Source organism: Danio rerio, chromosome 13 (genome assembly GCF_049306965.1).
Source record: "Danio rerio strain Tuebingen ecotype United States chromosome 13, GRCz12tu, whole genome shotgun sequence".
In the NCBI taxonomy this organism is placed as follows: Eukaryota; Metazoa; Chordata; class Actinopteri; order Cypriniformes; family Danionidae; genus Danio; species Danio rerio.
The window spans coordinates 20179891-20194820 of NC_133188.1; the positions used below are offsets into that span (position 1 = coordinate 20179891).

The following is a 14930-nucleotide window of genomic DNA, read 5'->3' on the forward strand; positions in this document are numbered from 1 at the left end:
TATATATATATATATATATATATATATATATATATATATATATATATATATATATTAGACTGCTGCCCCGGCAACCCGGCCCCGGATAAGCGGATGAAAATGACATGACATTACATGACTATAATATTAACAATAATAATTCATTCATTCATTGTCTTGTCGGCTTAGTCCCTTTATTATTCCGGGGTCGCCACAGCGGAATGAACCGCCAACTTATCCAGCAAGTTTTTACGCAGCGTATGCCATTCCAGCTGCAACCCATCTCTGGGAAAACAATAATAATGATAATAATAATAACATTTCCCAGTAATGGCTTGCACATAAAGTTCCGCTGTGGAGACCCCTGATAAATAAAGGGACAAAACTAAAGGGAAATGAATGAATGAATGAATGAATGAATGAATGAATGAATGAATGAATGAATGAATGAATGAATGAATAATAGTTATGATTATTATCATAATTATTCATATTTATTTTTACAATAAATAATTAATTTTATTATTATATATTACTTAAGATTAAGTATTTTCATATAAATGTGTATACAACATACATTTATTGTGATTTAATCATTAATAATAATAATGTGAATGTGTTCTTTTTATTCTTCTTCTGATTATTATTATTATTACTATTATTATTATTATTATTTTATAAATGAGTTATAAACATATATACTTTTATAATGACAACAACAATACTACAGCTAATAATAATCATTATTATCACTATCATCATCATCATCATTTTACAGGTATACATTTTTTAACCTCATTGTTCCAGCACAGGTAAGTTAGAAGTAGGTCATTTACAAACAAATATTGTGTACTGTTTGCTTGTTGATTTAAGTAGACGAGTGACGACAATCATTATGAAACTTACGTCATCACAAGTCGTGGTCAACACATTTAGCAGTTAGCTGAAAGCGCAGTGAGTTAGCAGCCTAAAAACCTGCTATAATAGAGATTGCTGTAAAGACTGATGATCCCTGGAATAGAAATCCAATCCGGGTTTTCCCGCCACCTCACACCGACGTCCATTAAATATCCTTAAGTTGACTGGAGAGTGTAGATCGAGTCTGGCTGAGGGCTGCCGTCAATGGATTGACATAAGAAGATTTGCCTTTTATCAGGTGCTTTAGTCTGACAGTGGCAGCATGCGAGTCTACCAGTTTAATGCTATATTATGAAGACGCTGTTCAGTCTTTTCTAGCGAAGATCCATCGAAGAGAAATGCTGGAGGATCTGTCGTGTACAGGCGGGGAATATTATTAGCCCTTCAGACAGTGCATCTGTCTCTCCGGTATGTAAAGTATTTCAACTCCCTAAAAAGTGATCATAACAATACGGCAACCCTAAGAATGCAAGCCCTCTTCTTTATTATTTGATTTGTATCACAATTAAAAGTTTGTGGAGCAAAAAAACTAACTGAAACTGAAACAAATTATTGGTAGAGAGAAATGTGTGTGAACGTTAGTTAAGCGATTAGTCAGCCACGACGGCTGACGCAAACCTAGTTAGTTCCCTAAATTACTTGACCAGTATTTTTTGCATAGTAGGCGCGTGACTCGCACTTCTGCGCGAGCCTGTCACGCACACGAAAATGACTTTTAAGTAGGGAGTTTACTTAACTTGAGACAGGACTAGTGTGTAAACTTATGTGAGTGTGTTTAGATTCACTTGTCACAACAAATACACTTCACAATTCCCTAATTTCTGTTTACATTTTACACATGGCAGGTGTCAAAACACTTGAGGAGAGTTCTGGTTGACATGTAAACAAACAATCAAAGCCAATGAACCTGTAACTACAGGCAGTTAGAATATGTCTTGCTATAAGAACCATGGTACTTAATAATAATTATATTCATATACTTTCATATTTAATAGGATAAAAATGGGTAAAAATATCACTGTATCACCGTATTGCAATTACTGCTCTAAATATATCCTTTTTAAATGTCTGGGTAAAGAAAAATCCACTTTGAAAACAATATATATATATTTTGAAAGATTTATAATATTTTGGAACAGTAAACATTCACTTCTGACTACTGCTGTGTTTATTAGTTTCAAAAACAGATTTCTTTACCATTTAAAATGGCATCTTTGGAATTTTTTTCAGCTGAAGATAATGTTGTCCTAAAAAAAATGTAAATAAAAAAATCATACACGTTCCTTAGGAACGGTATTACAGAACGTTATGGCAGTTTTAAAACCTTGACGTTTCCAAACTGTGGTATACCTTGAAAACTGTTATCATCCCATGCCTAGTACAGACTAGGGATGCTCCGATCAGGATTTTTGGAGCCGATACTGAATACCGATTTCTCTTCATGGTAATCGGCGATACCGAATATCAATTCTGATGCTTCAAGCTTTATATAACGTAACTTTAACATTGCATAAAGCACTTTTTCCCTCTTAGTATGACACTTAAGTGGAGATCTCTGCTTTCCTTAGAGAATAAATTAAGGATGTTGCAAATAATCGCTCAAACACATCTTAGTGTTTCCTCTAGGATTTTTTCCAGCCGTGGCGGCAGGCCTTTTTTTTTCTTTTTTCTTTTTAACTTCTTGCACGCCCTCAAATATATGCTGCTCAAGCGCAGATCTTCTTGTGCGCTCTCAAATAAACGCTGCTGAAGTGCGGTTTTGTACATTCATGTAACAAGTATGTCTCAAACATTTATAAGATTTGCTAGGAATATTTATGTATGTCTCTAATAGACCTACAGAGGGGTTTAATGCATCCGTAAGTAAAGTGAAATGGCAATAAACTCCAGCAAGATAAAGTCATAATTTGCAGAGCCATAGACCTTTATCTATAAAGTATAATTATGGAAACTGTTAATCATAACTGAAAGCTACATCGTGTTTGCTAGCCTCACGCATCATGCACCTATCAGTCAGTCAGCACTTAACCTTTAAGAGTTAAACAAGTAGCGCACAACACCACTACGGTTACTGAAAATTTTGCGCTGTTATAATTTATTTACCTTTTAATAGGTTTTGGTGCGATTATAACCCGCTATTAAAAAAACGACTGAATGTTTTAAATGAGATGCTGTAATGTAGCCGTCAGGGGTGATAGCGTTCCGGCACCACGTACTGTGGCTGCGGGGAAAAAAAATCAGGTTCACGGATATTGATCTGTCATTTCTCTAGATTCACAGAATTCACTCACTGCTGAAAGCGGCGGACTGGTTTTTATTAAGTGCCATTTTGTGTGCTCGTGAATCATCTTTTGAGTGTAGACGCCATGTAAATAAAAGATTCATTGTGTAATTTAGAGAGCTTTATAAATTATAACAGATCTTTGTGAGATCTCTATGAACTAAGATTAGTGACGCTTTTTAGTGATAACAAGAGGAGCGTGCTTTGCACTTTCCAGGCTATAATCCATTCAGAATTTGTATGAAACTTTCGTTTTCGGCACATATACGCTGATATGTTTTGGGAATGACATACGCTGGGTTTATTCTCGAAATAACGGTGAAGCAATAGACGGGACAAAAATATATTTCCCCCTTCTCCTTAAACAACTTAGTGTTTCAGCTATGAAATAGTTCAGTTTTGTATGTAGCCTAATGGCAAAGTGTTTATATTTAGTTTCGTTTTTTATTCAGCTTATTTAGAAAAACGTTTGGAGCATTTTTTTATTCGTTAAAAATAAGGTTTTTTTTTTAACGAACAGCGCCCAGCGGAAGACCATCATTGTCTGTTTGATCAGTTTGCCTTCTCAGATCATCACGACTTAAAAGATATAAAACAGTTCAAGTATAAAACAATGGTAGCTTAAACGTTAAAGAATGTGTGCTATTAGGCGCATAGTTTGCTTATAAAAAGCTTGCAGGACATCGAGGCGCCAGAGCAATCACTTGCATTTTTTCAGTGGGACAATTTAAAGTTATCCGTCATTTTTGCTCACAAAGTACGAGTAATACATCAAAAAACATTACAGCGTTTTTATAAAATAAAGAAAACCAAAATTATGCGCTTTCTGTCGTCTGGTTTTTGAACAGGAGCGCTTAACAAAATGAAGCAATATGCCTCACAGACATAATAAATATATTTATAGAAAGCTTTAAATTATTACTTCACGAAATAAAACAAATCGAAAACAAAAAAACTCCTTCATGTAATCCGTAAAGATGAATTTCTTTCTAAAGGCGAGTCCAAGAGGAGATTTCCAGTCAGGATCTTTGCGACACTGACTCAGAATAAGTTTATTAATAAATAATTAAGATATGTCCTTACTCTTTCCTCGACACATTCATTGTTATTTGTTTTTGCCGGTGCTTGGGGCGAGTTTTAGCTTATTGTGTGCGCTTGAACGCGGATTCACAGTAGCAGTTTTAACATGGAGTGACACGACATCTGACGTACAGATGACACTGGCACATGCCACTGAGTGTAGTGACACTTTCGGTTTTCCACTGTCATGTGTCACTCGCTAGTGGCATGTGTAGTGACCTGTGTCACTCAGAGTGTCGCGCTGCAGGTCACTGCAGTGACATCGACACCCGGCGAAGCTCATGACATTAATTAACACAAGCAAAACCATATTTAATCATTACGCGACTTTTAACCTAATTTATAGCGTCGCAAGTTAGTTTATTTGCTGAGCTACTCCACGATGTTTTAATTTAAACGCATTTATTTTATGTATTCGTAGTCATACTTCTGTACGTAATATAGTCATTTGACAGTACTTGTCAGTCAAATTTATTGTGGCATGCTTATGTATGGGAGGGGTTACACTTATCTGTTGTACTGTATATTATTGCATCCTGGCAGTTCCTTTGTTCCCTACAATATGGACTTCTCTATGTTTTTAATTCATTCATTTATTTTATTATTTACTTTTTTTCATTTTAAGGTATTTTAAATAATATCCTTTAAAAAGTTATAATAAAATGCATGTTGAAAACTCATAACATATATGCATGTAAGATAACAGGTGTCATTTGCCTAATGATTTTTAAATATTAAAGCAAAGAGACTTATAAGATTAATGTGCTTATAACGTGCTTATACTGACACCTACTGGCACATGTCACAAGATCACTGACACTGGCATGTGTCACTGACATTACTGGCATGTGTCACTGACATTACTGGCATGTGTCTAAAAAGAGCCACTTGACAATAATGATGATCAGGGTTACACATAGGCTGTTAATATATTTGGGCCAAGGGGCCCACAAGTTATGTGTTAAAAGTGCGTTGCATACATAGTACCCCCACCCCTACTCACCTCAGGGGCAAGGAAAAAAAGTTCAGGCTCAGGAATTTTTTCCACTATCAGCCCTGAGCCGTGGAGGGATGAATTTTGGTGTGAATTTAGCGAAAACCTTGCTTCTCTTAAAACCATTTATTGTGAACACATCATAGTCAGGAGCAGCTTTAGAGAAAATAACAGATTAGACATAAAAATGACTAAAAGTGCAATTTGGAAACATATAATAATAATAATAATAATAATAAAAATACATTTGATATAAAAAAGCCTTTCTGACAACTCAAGGACACCGTACAATAAAACAAGAGCAAAAAAAACATAAGCAATAATATAAAAGTATACACTACAATAGTGCAGATACAATTAAGTATTAAAAGCCATCTTAAATTAGTGGCTTGTTTTGAATAATGTAAGGGAGTCAATGTTTCTGATGGCAGGTGGTAGTGAGTTCTAAAGGCGGGGAGCAGAGCAGCTAAACTGCCCCACGTACCTCAGTGAAGAAAAAGTTTAGAGTGTTTAGAACATTTGAAGTATAAGAAGTTGAAATGCATCTTGCTTTGCTTGTAAATCCAAAAACGAACACTTGTGATCGGTTTATGTGATCGTCCAGATTATCGAACACCGATCGAGTGATAAAATGTGATTATCGGCCGATACCGATCTCCGGCTGATCGATCGGAGCATCTCTAGTACAGACATTGTACATGTCAAAATAAAGTGGATACCACCAAAAACATTTAAAAGGATTAGAGATAGTTCACATAAAATTTAAATGTACTCTCTATTTACTTAAGCTCAAGTGGTTCCAAACCGTTATGAGTTTCTTTATTTGGTTGAATGTTGAAGAAGATATTTTGAAGAACGCTAAAAACCTGGAACAATTGATTTCCATAGTAGGAAAATCTTCTACAAAATAGAAGTCAATGGTTACCAGTTTCCAGCATTCTTCAAAATATCTTCTCTTGTGTTCAACAGAAGAAACTTCCAAGTACATGGCGGCAGATTATTAAGTTTTGATTCCTTTGATCCCTTTAACACTTGTTACTAGGTATAGTTTATTAAGCACTGGTATTTACCTTTTACAGATACTGTCGCTAAAGTATTTGTGAGCTTGTAAAGACGTCACGTTGCATAAAATTTGCTCTATGTAATAACGTCACTTTTTTTAACTTAAATACTTTTTAAACTGGTCAGAGTTTGAACACTTTTGAGCAAACCAGACATCATTATACCATTGTCTGTTAGATGACCTAGTTACTGTGTGGGTTACATTACAAAACTTTAGGTTAAAGTGGATGCAATTTAATGGCTTGCTGAACACTGAATTCCTTACTGATATTATGTAATTGTTTGAAACATGTCAACTGACTTTTAAAAACTATTCAGCCTGAGGCCTTTGGTTTACATAACTGACATGAATCATGACTTCCTATATGCTATGCCGTGCAGGTGGCATGGGTATGTTTCTGTCTAGGAAGTGTCTGAAAATGTATATAGTGTAGGACATTATAAGTCATCAGGTGTATCTCAATTAGTTTTCAATTAGATCATACTTCTGTGTTGTACACAGATTCAGGCACTGGTAAATTCCTGAGCTCTCTAAATATTGGCACAATTATTATGACAATAATAAAGCATTATCAGTGTTATAAATCAACCTGATCTTTCATAACTTACTTTTTAGTGCTGTTAAAGTACATTAATTGAAAATAACTATCCATAAAACAGTTTCAGCCACGAATTAATCATTTATAATAACCTTTATTTAACCAGTTTGGTAAATTTTGAATTAGATCTCATTTATAATAACGACCTGGCCAAGAGGCAACATAGAAGCAGGTATGAAACAGAAAGGAAACTTATCAGGACTACAATAACAACACAAAGGCAAATAATAGCATAAAATGAGAAAGGCTAAAATCGAGTCGAGTGATAAAGTACAATTAACTAAAATTATTTTTTAACAGATAAAAATGAAATAAAAGAACTAGGCTAATTATTTATAAATCTTCGTTAATGATGATTATGATTTGTCTTTTCAAAATCCTGTCTTTGTTTGATTTTTTGTTGGTCCAAGGCTAAATTAATAAACAACAAGTCCATAATTAGTGGAGTAACTAATTAAATACACTTAAAAAAAAACTGTAAAAAATGGTCAAAAGACTGCCAGCAGAGTTTCCAAAGATGTTCTGTTAAATTACAGAAAATAACCGTTTTACAAAATTACGTGCAAAAACTGTAAAAATACAGAACATACTTTACTGTTAAAATTCATTAAACTATTTGAGAAATATTTGAGAAATATAGTGAAATTACATCAGGCCTCTTTTTTTATGACTTGAATTGTTAACTTGCTACATCACTTCAGAATGTCAAACTCGCGCTCTGATTTGTTGAATAACCAGTTATCATCCACCAGGTGCGGATGAAGCGTCAAGCAAGAGTGATTTATATGTTAAGTCAATGCAACGACATCCTGTGGGACGTTTAACCAATCAGAAGCTTTCTCTTGTAGGGGCGTGATTATGACGTAGCGCCTGTTGGTGTCCTGAGGGAAAATCCTCTTGCCGACACCGGGCACAGTTCACCAAACTGGGCTCGACTCAGTCAGAAGCACTGAAAGCTTCCATCTTCCAGATATAATTTCTGGAGGAGTTGACGAAGCCACAGAGCTGGGTGCACCTCTGTGGATCTAGTGCACTCAGACACGGCGCCAAACAAATCAAGCTGTTTATTAGCCTTCCTAAAGCACATTAAGCACACAGCTATTCTCTTAATAAAATCCATGTCAGCTATTTAGAAACAAAGCTAGAGTCACCGGGCAGGCAGAAGCCCTGCTCATGACGCCTATCTGTGTCTTTTGTGAAGTGAGTTTGGTGCGCTAACAAAGCGAATTGATGTGCAAATTTGAAGCGAGTAAACTCAAAACGTTCACACTTCTATTTACGCTTGAATAGTGCTATTTATTTGCGCATTCCGCATCTGGTGTGAACACAGCGTTAGAGTGTTCCCTTTAGCCGATGACCCGACTCCGATTCTACATGCTTAATTGGGTCAAGGAGCTCTGACATTAACCCAACAAGGGGCGACATATGGTCCACACCAGACCAACACTGACCCATGAACCAACAAAGCCCAATGACCAACAATCGTCTTGGTGTGTTCCGGCCCAAAACTTCAAAGTTTATGTTCAAATCAATGAATTTAACCTGTGTTTTGCTAAATTTTATGAATATATTATTATATGTTAGGGCATCAGAATGGACTACAATTCACAACCCCCCTATATTTCAAGTGATCTTTAATGAGATGCTACATCTTGCTACACAATTCAGTAATAAATGGTTCTTTCCACAGGTACCCATATGTACATATGTCAACATTGATTTTACTTCAAACAGGGAGCATTACATGAAAATTACAGTTTCTCAAACGGCCTCAATACTGTTTCTCATGCCGGCTATCCCAAACTCCTCCTCCCTCACCCTCACTCACTTCAGCTATGCCTCGTACTGCCAAAGCACCCAAGAAGTCAACTCGTGCATCCACAAAGCGAAATGTTAAGAGGGTGAAGGCTTCCATAACAAGGAGGCAAACAATCAACTCACTGAAAGCCAGTGGTGAGATCAAGAAGGGCATAGACAAGAAACAGGCGGCCAAGAGGGCCCAGAGGACTGTTGTCAGCAAGCCTAACAAGAAGACTGTTGAGGATGTTCTACCTGTTAAAATATCCAGACACACGACTAGTTCTTTGAACCAAAATGGCTTATTGTTGGAATGTAATGGGAAGGGGAAGTCACCTAGAAAGAGTGTCTCATGTCCGAGCATCCAAAGGAATGTTCAGAAAAAGGGAGCTCAGGAGATCAGGGAACAGGAGACTGAGACTAAAAGGTCAGAAGTGAATGATCCTAATGATGATGCTGAACAACAAAAAGGTGCTGAAATTCCCACTGGAGAGGGACAGAGCGTCAACATAAGCTCTAAAGAATCTGGGGAGGAGCACAGAGAGACTGTTGTTAATGACACTTTAGTGGCAGAGAAGAAGAAGGTAAAAGTGAACACAGAAACTGTTCAAAGTGAAAGCTATTCTGCTGTTGTTGAGCAGCCAAACACGGTGTTGGTGGATCAGCAAGATCCTCTGAAGCACAACCCTGTCAATAATGTGGACTTTGCCTACAACAATAATACCTCAGGCCCACCAACTCCCTCCCCTTCAGATCAGGTTGAGGCCATTCAACCCACACTTCCACCAGTGGACTTACAAGACATCTCTCTTCAGACCACTCGAGGAAACTCTACAGAAGAAGGTGAGACTGCCGAATCAAGTTTGCCAAATCAAGTTTGTCAATCATCCAATGACTCACCAGCACTTGAAAACATTGCAGATGCTCCCCAGATTGAAGAAACTGAGTTACGAAGCACTGCTGATGTGGACACCAAAGATGAAAGTATTGATGCTGAAATGTTGATGAAGAAAGAAGGAGCGCTTTCTCTCCTCTCGCTGAGCGCAGCCATTTACAACACTACTCTTTGTGAGATGGGTCATGGGCCTCAGGCAACAGCGTTGCTCTCCAGCAGCACAGAAAGCACTCAGTCCTCATTTGACAGCGAGTCAGAGTTAGTTCTGGAGCACAGGACTTCAGGAAAGTCTATTCCTCAAGTTGAGGATATTCAGCTTCGTTTACTTCAAGATCAACAGAGAAGGGAACAGAACAAGAGAGGTCACTGTGGTGTTTGCGCACCCTGCCAATGCAAGGTCAACTGTGGGGAATGCAGAAGTTGCCTAAACCAAAAAACAGACCATCAGATCTGTAGGCTCAGGAAGTGTATTAAGCTGAGGAAAAAGACCCTGATAATCTGTACAGGAAAGGTAAGGCACCTGACTCTTCAACTTCTTGACATTTTGCCTAAAAAGTTAAGTCAAAGGATGTACAGTCAAAGCTTGGGTTTATTTTTAGATGACAATCAGTCACAATTAATCAATTTTCCTTGATATGTTGAGTTTAAAGCCCCATTCATTGCTAAGATTATAACTAAAACTGTAAAACATCTTAACTTTATTGTGGATTGCAGAGTAGCTTTCACATAGCTGTAGAATTAAAGTTGTCAGTCATGATTGGAGTGCTAAATATGGTTCTGTACATACAAGGTTTGGTAAAGAAAGAGATTGACAGCTACATTCTTTAACCAAATGACTCCCTTAGGTTTTCAGAAGTTGCAATCAGATTATGAGAGAAAAGTCGTTGCAAAGAGCTTGTTGTAGAAGAATAGAGCTAAGAAAGTTATATTTTTAAGTGATGCAACAGAAAAAAAACAAAAAATATTCCATTTTGTCCATCTTATTTTTACCTAAAACTGTGTGCAGTGCAAACAATTGTTTAAAAAAACAATGCAATGTATGCTTTTGTCAATCCAGGCTCATTGTAGCCAAGTCTCATACATTTTTGCAAGACTTAAAACATGATTCTCAGGGTACGTCTTGTTGTACGTCTTGTCGCACTCACACCACAATCGGGCCTGGGCACGATTACGTCATTGATGCTGCGCTGTTCAGTGAGAAGTGCTCTCACTTCACAGTGGAGATTTCTCCAGTTATATCGTTTTAGTCATTTGATATGCAGTGACATGCAGTCAAATATTTCGCCAAACAGTCCTTAGGGATGCGGTGACACGCAGTCAGATATTTCGCCGAACAGATCCGCCACTTTTGGCGCTCTTAAACAATCATAAAGCCCTCGTGCTGCAGAAATGAAGAGGTTTGCTGAAGGCGCGCAGCTGTCGTGCAGTGAGAGGTTTGCGTCTTTAATAATCTACGGCAGTTTGTGTTCACTGAACAGTAAGAATGATTAATAAATCCATATGAAACAGTCCCCTAAAAGTCACGTCTCACTTTCAGTTTCGGGCTTTGGCGCGTTTTGCACTTACACTACAAACGTACCGTGCTCAGGCCCACCTCTTCCAACCGGGTCAGGGCCGGCCAAGTGAACCGTGCCTGAGCCCGATTCAGTGCACTCACACTTCTCAAACGATCCGGGAAACGGGCCTGGGCACGGTTCGGATGGCAAAGTGTGAGTAGGCCCTCAATTAGGTTTGTGAAACATGTCCAGTGAAAGGTGAGTAAATGATGAGAGAAGTTTAATTTTTAGGTGAACTATCAATAATATAGAAGAATAGCAATATCCATATAATGATAATGGCACAGAGGAACATTATTATTGTTGGAAAAACTTTCAGAACACTTTCTTTTCCAACTTGTGAAAGATACAAATATGGCCAGTGTTGAAAACAGAATTTACATATCAGTGATGTCTACTGGGTTTGACTTTTAACCATTCATAGAGGTAAAAAGGAGAGTGCTTTAGCAGTATAACTTTGCAGATCCTTCATCAAGATTGCAAATTTAAACTAGGCTAAATTTCATTTTGAAGGTCCCTTCATATAAAATATCTTCATTTATTGTGGATTCCAAGGTAACTTTCACAGAGCTGCAGAATTACAGTTGTCAGTCTTGTTTGGAGTGCTAAATATGGTTCTGTACATACATGGTTTGGTGAGGATAGAGATTGACAGCCACATTCTTTAACCAAATGACTCCCTTAGGTTTCCAGGACTTGCAATCAAATTTTGAGAGAGAAGCCATTGCAAAGAGCTTGTTGTAGAAGAAAAGAGCAGAGAAAGCAACATTTCTTTATAATTCCAGTTGCAGCAGGAACAATAAATTAATGTATCTAATTTTGTCCATCTTATTTTTACTTAAAACAGTTTGCAATCTAGACTGTTTTTGTCATTCCAGGCTCATTGTAAATATATGTCTCAGCCTACAGTTTAACAAAACATGAAATATGTTTCTCAGGGTATGTTGTTACACGTTTCAATTGACAAATCCACTAAAGTGCACTGTCCACATTTTTGCAAATTTCAAATGCGCTACCTTAGGTACATTTTGTTGTACATTTCCAATACATCCTTCTTGTACATGTCAGTGGAAAGGCGTGGCTTGTCATACAGATCACTCTCCTAGATCAGCAAACTACTGAACTAAACTCTTCATTAAATGCAACTAATAGTGTTTTTAAAATCAAATGGAAGAGAAAAAATGCACTGTGACCATATAGTTTTACATTGATTTTACATTATTTTTTTTTTATCTCACTGTGGAACTGTGCTTTACCTGACTTGAAATCTGAGAGCTCTGAATCGCAAGTACAATACTATACAAGGTAAGCTATTGAGCAAACTGGCTATGATGTCCATATGGAGATAGATAGGTGAGGCAAACAAACGTGATTACACATCATAGACACAGTTAGGTTTATTGCTGTATTTATTTGGCATTGTGCAAAGATTTGCACAAAAAAAATAGAAAAAAATGATCGGCTCCAATATCCCATATCCTATTTGTGCATCAACACTAAGGTGCTTACAGAGACCCAAGTTCGACTCCAAGCTTGAGGTCTTTTACCGATCCTTCGCCTCTCTCTCTGCTCCCAATGTTTTCCTTTATATAGTCCAATTAAATAAAGGTGAAAACACCTTTTTATGAATAGTTTGTCCATGTAAATGTCATCACTCAGCAGAAGAACTAAAGCTGTTGGCTTCATACTGCCCCAATAGCTTTATTTTTACATAGAAAATGCAGTCAAAAGTATATTTTTCACAAAAATGTTGGCTAAAGCACATATTTCCAATGAGCCTGTGTTGGATTTTGTAAAGCGAAAACAACTGAAAGGAAATGACAGCCCTGCTCATTCAAGATGCAAATGGATGCTCTCGTTTTTACATAAGATATAAGGTGGATAAGCGGACCTTGCATAAAATATGCCCCTTATAATGGAGTGTAGTGACTACACAGGAGGTTTTAATAAAGGTCTTTAGAGAGGAAAAGCCCATACTTATCATAATTCCTGAATTTTGTCTGAATTAAGTCAATAAAATATGAAGGAAATAGAAAAGGGTTGTCTGACTACCCCTCCATCACATGATTCACAGTGAGCATTGCATGTGGCTTGTGTGTATGTGTGCAAGTCTGTGTGTTTGAGAATGAATGACATGTTGTCTTCATGTTGGATTTTTTGTTTGTGTGTTTGATCGAGTACCACAGGAAAATCAATAGTTTAGTAGTTCTGTCCAATTGTCTTGTTCATGTTTAATACAGGCTGTGAGAATTGTTGTCATTATATGTCATTGTCCTGATTACGAGTGAATTCCTGGCATTTTTGAGTCTAGCTGTTTATTTGGTCTCTGTTGGAAACAGGATTGCTGTTTCTGATTAACCACTCATTAGCCAACAGTTTGTAGAGCACTTTTAGACCTTTTATCAAATTTGCGGATAAGAAACCTTGAGAATTTACAAATGTACAATAATTTTAACACGTTAGTGTGCATCTACGCAAATTTCAAAATCATTCATTGGTATTTTTCAAATGTTTTAAAATGAACCCTGTTCATAGAGATGAGTGAACGTGACTAAAGACACTGTATTATGCATGACAAGGGCAGTAGCTGACGATGACACTTTGTAGAAACACTATATGCCTGTCCTGTTGTCCACTATGCTGTCTTGGTTGTCAAGTACTCGCGCATGACTAGCCTAAAACAGGGGTTTACACATTAGTGTATAAACTGAAAACGTAATATGCACATGATGTTGCAAGTTTCTGTAGTTTACATTCTTAGATATTGACATTAGATGTCGCCTACAGTCTAAGCTTAGAACTTAGTGCAGATTGGTGCTCTTTTGCCTTATGATGAATGCAGTAAGTAACTTTATTATCATCAATAACGTCATTTGTTTAGCACAAAAGTTTGTAACATACAAAATTGCAAAAAAATAAAAAATCTTACCTATGAAATATTTTGCCTTTATGCTTTGTTTTTTTTTGTTTTGTTTGCTCATTGGTACATGTGTACGTAGTGCAAAAGTCCAGCATCTTTATATTGGCTTTAGTCCTGGGAGCACTACAATGACACCAAATGATGTAATAGCACTATTTAGAAAGAATATATGTTCACATTTTATTTTAGGGTTCAATTCTTTATATTAGCAATCAAGTAACTATGACTTTTACTTCAATAAACTCCTAATTAGCTCCTTATTAATAGGGTATTTCAGGAATTTTGTAGGATTAGGGACATCTAATAAAATCATGCAGAATATGTAGTTTATAAGTACTCATAAGCAGTAACCAATATCTCAGAAATGCAGAGTTCAGACTGCACGATTTTCAAAGCAGTCGTGTCACAGATGTTTTCACACTGCATGACTATCGGGGGTAGCAGTTCGTCTTTGCTGTGTTTACACTGCAAGATGGATCAGCGGCAGGGGGTTTCACATTGCATGACTTTAGAATAGGAATCCACTCAATCCACAAACTACGTCTCTCAAAACCAAACACACGTAAGAAGTGACATAAAAACAATGCAAGGTCACTGTTATGAACGTATATAAGTAATGGAAGGACCCAAATGCAAGTAAAAATACTTTATTGACGCAGTCAATATAGTATCACAAGTCCACACAGAAAGAAATAAACAAACAAAAACAAACTATGTATTCGACTCAATCGAGGATCAGGAAAACAGACAGGGAACCGAGAAGCTAGGTCTCAGAAAAGGACTCCACGCCAGTCCTAAACACAAACAGAATGATCAGCAGAGAATTAACGAACTGACACGAGACAAGAG

The 14930-nt window shown here is 36.9% G+C and overlaps 1 protein-coding gene across 3 annotated transcripts in view; it reads left to right on the forward strand.

Moving 5' to 3' along the window:
- Positions 1-1044: 1044 nt before the first annotated feature.
- Positions 1045-14930, forward strand: part of tet1 (tet methylcytosine dioxygenase 1) — an 87834-nt gene continuing 73948 nt past the window's right edge. The window contains exons 1-3 of one of the 3 annotated variants that reach the window (XM_068218728.2): positions 1045-1305; positions 8604-9553; positions 9632-10116. In XM_068218728.2, coding sequence (XP_068074829.2) covers positions 8749-9553; positions 9632-10116 — 1290 coding nt within the window. In that variant the 5' untranslated portion in view covers positions 1045-1305; positions 8604-8748. Of the gene's footprint in view, positions 1306-8603; positions 10117-14930 lie in introns of all 3 variants that reach the window. The other 2 variants (XM_021472701.3, XM_073920049.1) reach the window with 2 other exon arrangements.